The sequence below is a fragment of the Bidens hawaiensis genome, unplaced genomic scaffold (genome assembly GCF_021521415.1).
Source record: "Bidens hawaiensis isolate Kalapana, Puna unplaced genomic scaffold, B.hawaiensis_p1.1 tig00008932_1, whole genome shotgun sequence".
Lineage (NCBI taxonomy): Eukaryota > Viridiplantae > Streptophyta > Magnoliopsida > Asterales > Asteraceae > Bidens > Bidens hawaiensis.
Window position 1 is genome coordinate 299,757 of NW_027491647.1, and position 8,491 is coordinate 308,247.

The window sequence follows — 8,491 nt, forward strand, 5'->3', positions numbered from 1 at the left end:
TTTGTGTGTAAATTGTAATTGTTACTTCATATCTAGACTAGTTATCTATAATACTCCTAACATATCATTTTCTTCCAAAATTATGAGTATTAGCGACCTAAAATAATGCATATTGTATTAATGTGCACTTGTACATAGAATAAATCGTATTAATAAGTAACATGTCTACGCTCATCACTAATCTTTAATCCAAATCCTTAACTACGTAGAAAATAAACATGCGCCAATCTCTTTAGAGAAACTTGGATACTCACTTAGCAACAAATGTTGGCTTTCTACAAGAAGCACGACACAAATGAATACATGAGTCTTTTTTGGGACAAGCTTAAGCGAGGACTACAGATTGTGCACTTATGAATGCAGATGATGATGAAGACCCTAATGGCCCTAAATCTGACAACAAAAATCATAATTGAATGTTTTTGAAAAAAAGATCAAAAACAGATGTGATTATGGTGTAAGTGAACCGAGTCGTTGGTGAGCTACTCGATATCGTTGCTAAAAGATGTAAACAAGACGAACTTAAAAAGAGCCAAAGCCTAAATTATAGCTTATATAATAAACGAGCCCAACCGCCACACATCAAGTCTGACTCAATAGCCTACACAAACTTATAATATTTATATAAATATATCAATTGATATAATTAATAAATAACTGCATAATGAATATTATATAAAAAAAATATAAAACTAAGTAAATAATCTAATATAATAGCTATAAAGATACAGAAAAATAACTATATATATATATATATATATATATATATATATAAAATAAAACAATTAACTTTTTAAAAAATAAACGTGTTGAGCTTAAGTTTTAAACAGAGTTCCAATGGAGCCAAACTCAAGCTTGGGCCTGGGTCGTTTACACCCTCATATACAATACCATGAACACTGATTGCACAATGAGAAGAATGTATATTATGGGAAATTGTTCACTTTTAGTAGGAATATATAATATTGCTACAGACTTATAAATGATTCCAAAGATATAAAAGACTAAAAATTTTTGTTAAAATAATGTAACAGTCAATGCTAGATCTATGCAATGCTATTAAGGATCATTACAGATTACAATACTAATCTGATATTGTAAGGGGAATGAAGAGAAAGATCTTGATGAACCAACAATCTTGGCACAAGCTTAAAAGACTTTAAAAAAAAAAGTCAATGCCTTTGAGACAGATAAAGAACATATGTTGACAATCTTTATGGCCTTCAAATATATTATGCTATTTTGCTAAGAAACAACTGTAAGTATTTGCTGGGCACCAATGTAACATCAATCACTGTCGCTACTGTATCGCGCATCTGACAACAATATATCATGCAGAGATGATTAGATGATAAATACATTAAAGAACACTACATGTGACACTTTCAGTTTTGATTTGAGTTTTTTAAAACCGTTCGGTTTCAATTATTTTTAGTTTTTACCATTCATTTGTCCAAAATAATGAATTTAATTAACACTTTTTTTGGTACAAAACTGTCGTTACCAGATCTTAAGCATTAATTACTTAAAAAAAAGTACAACAAAATGGGCAAAAGCGCGTTTGCAAGCCAACCGACTGTTTATAGTGGCATTGAAAGTTACCACTTTGAGAACCTGCCCAACCGACCCGCCCATTTTGTGATCTCTTAAGAAAAAAAAAGAGAAAATAAATATTACTTGTGGATGGCATTTTCCCTTCCATGGCGTCTCGCTTATGTTGGCAGCTAACACAAAGAAAAGGACCATCCCAGGGCCTTAACTTTCCCCGTGTATCACCCGAACCATGGTGTATAGAAATCCCTTCCCCGGGTTTCATTTCAATTTGACACACCGCACAAATGAACAGCCTAAAAATATTACTGAGCGGGTATTTGGTATCTAACCTGTAAACCACAGAAAATAAAACGAGTCAAACCCGTGTGCTAATAAAAAGTTATGAAGAATGTTAAACAATGTGAGATATATTTGCATATTATAACTAGGGGTGGATATGAGCCAAACCGAGCCTGGGCTTGCCTAAACTCGAGCTCAGCTTGTTTAATTTACAAGAGCTCAAGCTCTATGTCTAAAGTTCAAGCTTAGCTTGGGCTCGACTTGTTTATTATTTATTAAGTATTTAATTACTTTATTTATAGCCTTTCAAAATATATTATTACTTTATTCATATATGTGTGTGACTATAAATTTACAAATATATAGGGTTTGGATCTCTTCAGAACTCCAAAATATAACAACTCCTTCAACCAATCACTTTATTTATTTATTTATTATATGTAAGTTTGGGTTTACATATATGCAATCACAAGTTTGCATATGTGTACTAACCAAATTACATACATCTATATAACCAATTTACATATGTATAATCATAAAATTAAATATAATAACTGACAAAACCACCCTCAAATAATAGTAAATTTATAAAAAGAATAAATAAAATGATACACACACACACATATAAAACACATATTACTTAGCTAAATTTATCATAATTTTAATATTATGTAAAATATATTTATATTTTTATATAAATATATAGCAGGCTCGTTTAGGTTAGCAAGCCTAGTCAAGCTCGATATAACAGCTTCGAGCTTGTTTAACATCGGTTAGTTTCAAGTTTAGTGAGCCAATCTCAAGCAGCTCACGAGAAGCTCGGCTCATTTACACCCCTAAATGTATACCTACCGTTCTGAAAGCATAGCGGATCCTTCCTCAAATAACTCCTCCACCAAATCAGGGTCAAAGTACCCTTCTTCTTCACCATCAAGCTTGGGTGGCAACTCTGTACTCATTTTCCTGAACATGGCCTTGAATACACGCTTACCTGTCTTCTTTGGTGGTTGCAAGGGTGGATTTGTCTTTTCAGGAGGTAATACATCGATCACAATGCACGTTGTATCATCACGCAATCCTTTCAATTGTACAGCTTCCTGTACATTGTATTTATTAGGGGTTTACTTGTAGAGTCTTTTCTAGAGTTTCTCATCTGTATATATTGAGGTGTGCGTGAAAGAAAAAAAAGAGATCCGTAACCGATATCAAAACAAACCAAACCAAACCCGAACATATATAAACAGTTGGTTTTATGTTTTCGTAAAAACCTAATATCCGGTTCGGTTACGTTTTGCTTGAAATTAAAACGAAATAACCGAACCCAAACAGAAACCCATGATTGGTTTTCTGTTTTTGTAAAAACATAGTATTAGGCTCGGTTTCGGTTTTGCATGAAATTTAACCGAAATACCCAAACCCAAACAAAAACAAAAACAAAAACCAACGGGTGGTTTTATGTTTTCTTGAAAACCAAATATTAGGTCGGTTTTGCATGAAATTAAAAACAAAATAACCAAGCCAAACAAAAAATCAACGATTAGTTTGAATATTGGATTCGGGTTTGGTTTTGCATGAATATACAACCAAAATAACCAAACCCAAACAAGAACGATGGTTGGCTCTATGTTTTTGTACAAACCGAATGTCCGGTTCGATTTTGCGTGAAATTAAAACCGATATTACCGAATCTAAAAAAACCGACGCTTGATTTTATGTTTTCGTTATAACTGAATACCCGGTTCAGTTTCAGTTGCATGAAATTAAAATCAAACAGGGTGTCTGGTTTTCCTTTTTAATTTGGATTTTTAGGTAATTTATAAGAATTAAATGAATTAAACATTAATTAGTAAAAATATTCCAGACTAAATACATTATTTAGGTCAACTTTTACTTTCACATCAAAAATTTCAAGCCCAAATGGTAAAAGCGAAACAAACCAAAAACAGAAACCGAACGGTTTTCAAAAACGGCAATAATAATCATTCAGATTTTTCCAATAATTTAATTCACATACTTTAACGATTTGTGCTGCTGCGGCTTCGGGTGCCAAACCACGACTGCACTCGAGAGCCTCTTCTGCAGAAAGAGAGTCCCACACGCCATCGCTAGAGATAACAAGCCTCCCACCAGCAGAAGATAGCTGCAGATAACAAAACGGTTCGGGTCGGGTTGGGTAATGGGTTAAAGCAGTTTACATCATTTAATATAGAATACAGTGATCTTAAAGCAGCAAGATGAGAAACTAACCTTCACTTGCTTAACGTAAGGAACGGGAACGATAAACTCCCCAACATCCCGATCTCCAATGGAACGGGAAAGGCATAAGCCCCCCGGCCAACATCTCAAAGGCCCAATCTGGCAACAAAAAAGTAGCGTTTTCATAAATAAAACTTTAAGTACTTTCTTTGTTTTGTAATTGATATTTCAATCTGAACATGTTGAAAAAGTTTAAATAGCTTACCAAAAAAACCAAGATGAAGACATATATGTAATAGTTTTATTTTATATTTTTACATATTAATGCACTGAAATTACAAATTTACAAATAAGAAAAATGTTTATAACATAACTACATTTTAATTATTAAATTTGATGCTTATTTTTCCTTTAGCTTTTAAATTTTAGCATTAATCAGTTTAAGTTATGACATAAAACATATTTTTTTTAAATTATGAAAACATATAAGTTAACGAATCAACCTCAAATCTGACAAGTCGACCGGAACAGGACACGTTTAACTACACGGGTTCAAGGATTCGACCCCGAACTGACCTAAATCCATTTAGACTAAAAACCCAATATCACAACCAGTATTAAGAAAAACATAAAAATACCTCAGTACCACCACCAGTATTAAGCCGCCCAACCTCACCGCCACTTGCAGTTACACGTTCCCTCCTGCCAAACAAATAAAATAGATAAATAAATATATAAATAATGAATGAAGATATAATAAAATATATCCGATCCAAAAAACACAATGACTTACTCTTCCTCATTGGAATCAAGTCTGTGATCTGCTGAAAGATAATATATTGCCCCATCAGCAGATTCAAGAATGCAGCGGGAATCCCCAACTGATGCTACCGTCACGATTGATCCCTCGATTATTACAAAGGTGACAGTTGTCCCTGACCTTTGACCTGTAAACACAGCATTTATAAATTTTAGTACACATGTATGCACACATATTTTACAAACATAAAGATACTAATGAGGGAAATGAAGATTCAGGCCATATGCTACAGTTATTATTACATTTATTAACATGTATAGTATGTTATACTGCAATGATACAAGAATTCATCAAGCACCAACCACAGCCCTGTGTTATTTATGGAAGGTTTTCGTTGCACTGAGTTACGTCTTTTATGTCTTCTTTTTTCAATTTGGGAAAATGATCATAATCATACAGAGTTATGTAATACCCAATCTCCAAACGACCAGTAACAGTTGAAAAGACTAGTAATTTCATTGTTTGGGGTAGTATAGAATCTCAAGAGTTCTATAGAAGGATACTTTACCTTCAAAGGATGATTTCTATGATACCCCCTCTTTTAATTACTTTTCCTCAAATGATCTGTTTTTGTAAGCCACAAGCAAGCAAAAAAGGTTTCGTATAGAAAATAACCTTCAATGAACATGAACTTTACAACTTTTTTCATATTTATGCTTGAAACATAATCCTATTACGGAAAAAGGCGATCTATCAACGTGTATGCCACGTTAAGAAGGCTGACAAAAATATGGAAACTGTTTTGCTCCAAATAAGTTACGAAAAGTAAATAGAATTGTGTTTCGTGAAGAAACCGTGACCTAATTAGTAAATATCAAAAAAACGTTTCTTTCAACACTAAAGATTAAAAGCTTCAAACATTGGCTGTTGAAGTGTAAAGAAGGTTGTTTCCATGATAGAACTTGAAATGCCTGGGTGTCAATAAGGCAAGCTTACAGCTCCATATGCAGATCACCGTGACTCAATTCTAACTTAAAGTGCAATAAATCAATTACAAGCAGCTACATATATACGCCTGCGCGCGCACACAAGATATAATGTCCAACTAGACAATTACAATGAGACCTATGACGGGCCTACTCAATGATATGTATATCTAGCCATCCAACACATAGAATTTCTAAAAAAATAGTAGAGAAAATCCAATATACCTTTCTCCTGAAAATCTTTATCAGTTTTCACAAATCCTGCCACCAAAGCCCGAGGCAAAGCCGCCACCCATTCATCACGGTTAAGATCAGGCGGAATGGCACACAACACATTGTTCAACAGATTGTCCTTGGTATAAATAGCCGCGGCAGATCCATTATGTCCATCAAATATCTAGACAACACAACAACAAAACCCTAATTTAGTCATCTAACTTAAATTAACCAAACAATAAGACAACAAATGCAGATTAACACCAAATGATCAAACAACAAGGGCATACCGCGAAGACGGAAAAAGAAGTGACAACACCATCTCCCACGAGGCGCTCGCATTCGGTTTTAACCAAAGCAAAATCCTCCCCCTTTTTGGACTGATTGGCCTCGCCACTAACAATCTCGGGCCTATCAGCCTTCTCGTTAACCAATTCACGCTTCAACAGCACCGATAACGGCACGTGCTCACTCCTGTTATTGCACAACATATCCAGATTGATTTATAAATTCAACGACTCGGTCATCAGAAACCTGAAATTAAACATCGATCGAAGTGAGCATCGGATGAGTTGATTGAAAATGTGGATGAAGAATGACTAATGTATCTTATCATTATTAAATAAATATAATATATATATATATATTTATATTGTTTTCTTACGACAAAAGTAATTAAAAATAATATGGGTTCTCCGATAGAGAACTAAGTCTGATCCCCTATTAGTGACACTTTGGTTGGATATTTGCAATGAATAATTTGAGCTAGATCGTGCGAGATTGTCGGTTCGAATCTAGAGTTCACCCGGGATTTTGTCTCACCGTGTGTTACGCCAGAGAGTTTTATTCTTGTGGTGGTACAACGATTGTCAAGTTGCAACCGGTGGTATGGTTTCTCGAGGGAACGGTCAAGCCAAACTTAGAAGCCAGCGTGAGCCCGGTCAAGACAACATTATTTGGCCAGAGTGGGGCAACGAGACTCTCAAAATTAGAGAGTGTGGTGGCCTAAAAAATAAGAAAGTCGTCATTCTAAAATAAAATAAAATAACACAATGATATCCGGTCTAAGTGGTTTAGGGTTCAAGTTTAACATGTGATTAAAAAATAAAGAGTTTCAGGTATTCCACGTGAACGGATGGGTTACTGTCCACTACCAATCTAAATGATGGTTCAGAAAAATAATAAAAAAGCTTTTTAAAGTAATCAAGATTAAGTGATTTGACGTGTATTTAGATTATATATCCAAAATTACAAAATCAATATTGTGTTTCCGGAGTTGGTAAATACTCTTATTCACATGAAAAGTACTGAATTTAAATCATGACGACTAACAGTTTATCATAACTTTACCATGTATTTATTTATAATTATTTATAATGTTATTATAGATTTAGAAAAGAGAGTAAAGTTAAAATACAAAGGGAGAAAAAATGAGAAATGTGAAAGAATTTGTGACCATACAAAAAACCCCTTAAAAATAAATTAAAAAAATAATAAAAAAATAATAACTCAAAATATAAATAAAAAACTAAAAAACTAAAATGTTTCCGCAATCATTCCCGTTAAAAAAATACAAAAAAATGATGAAAAGACACAATGGTGAGATCAAAGACACAATTATGAAAATAAACAAAATACACAACTATAACTAAAAAAAGACACAATAGATCGCAAAACATAACATAATGTCGAACAAAATATAACACAATATAAAGAAAAAAGACACAATATTAAAAAAAAGACAAAATCAATAACGAAAATAAACACAAAATACAATTATAAATAAAAAGACACAACAAGCAAATGATTAGAAAAAAAACCAAGCCGTTTAAGCTAATATTGTTTTTAAAATACTTTTAAGAATTAATTTATGGAGTATGTTAGATTAGAATGTATTATACTTTTTGTTGCTTTATTAAAATAAAGTAAAAAGTGCTATAAATACGAACTTGACCCACTTAAGAAGAGTTTCTGATTATTAAATAATGATTTTAAAACTTACCTTAGGCATCACAAAATCAACAACTACCACGTGCCCATCCCTTCACCCTCACTCTCTCTCCTCTGGATTCATTTAGTTTTTCTTTTCCTCTTTTCTATATCAACGTATCGTTTAGTTTTGACTTCTTTTATAATAAAAAGGAAAAAAATAAATAATAGTATTAAATATAGGGGTATTTTAATATTTTCTGAGAGAGGTGTCCAAGAAATATAAAAAAATTATAATGATTTTGCACTTTACTGTTAAAGTTAGGGGTATCCCGGACACTCCGCAAACCCCCCCCCCCCCCTCACACACACACACAATTATCTGGCACTAGACAATCTTTAGAATCTAGGTTTTTCTATCCTTCAGATAATCTGCGAATTGATTAGGCTATTACTAAATTGATTTTATTAGGTAACCTATGATGGTGTTTTATAACGCTTCTAGACTAATTTTTAGAATATTCTAAAAGCATTTTTGATAACATTGGCATGTTTGTAGTCATCATCAGGG

General features: G+C 33.1%; 1 protein-coding gene across 1 annotated transcript; it reads right to left on the reverse strand.

Moving 5' to 3' along the window:
• Nucleotides 1–1,125: 1,125 nt before the first annotated feature.
• On the reverse strand, nucleotides 1,126–6,539 carry LOC143530329 (putative protein phosphatase 2C 12). The gene is made up of 9 exons (XM_077025887.1): nucleotides 6,282–6,539; nucleotides 6,001–6,172; nucleotides 4,823–4,976; nucleotides 4,668–4,731; nucleotides 4,081–4,188; nucleotides 3,848–3,973; nucleotides 2,686–2,930; nucleotides 1,678–1,883; nucleotides 1,126–1,316 (listed from the first exon to the last, which is right to left on the reverse strand). Exons 1-9 carry the CDS (start codon nucleotides 6,480–6,482, stop codon nucleotides 1,288–1,290), a joined length of 1,305 nt encoding a protein of 434 aa, XP_076882002.1. The 5' UTR covers nucleotides 6,483–6,539; the 3' UTR covers nucleotides 1,126–1,287.
• Between the last annotated feature and the right edge of the window lie 1,952 nt (nucleotides 6,540–8,491).

What these genes read in the sequence shown, in the direction of transcription:
- LOC143530329 (XM_077025887.1), bottom strand. Translation starts at nt 6,482, where the DNA reads ATGTTGTGCAATAACAGGAGTGAGCACGTGCCGTTATCGGTGCTGTTG. An exon ending in ATACTGGTGGTGGTACTGAG is followed by an intron (nt 4,189 to 4,667) that starts GTATTTTTATGT and finishes TTTTGTTGCCAG; the next exon opens with ATTGGGCCTTTGAGATGTTG. An exon ending in AGGGAAAATGCCATCCACAA is followed by an intron (nt 1,317 to 1,677) that starts GTAATATTTATT and finishes TATTGTTGTCAG; the next exon opens with ATGCGCGATACAGTAGCGAC.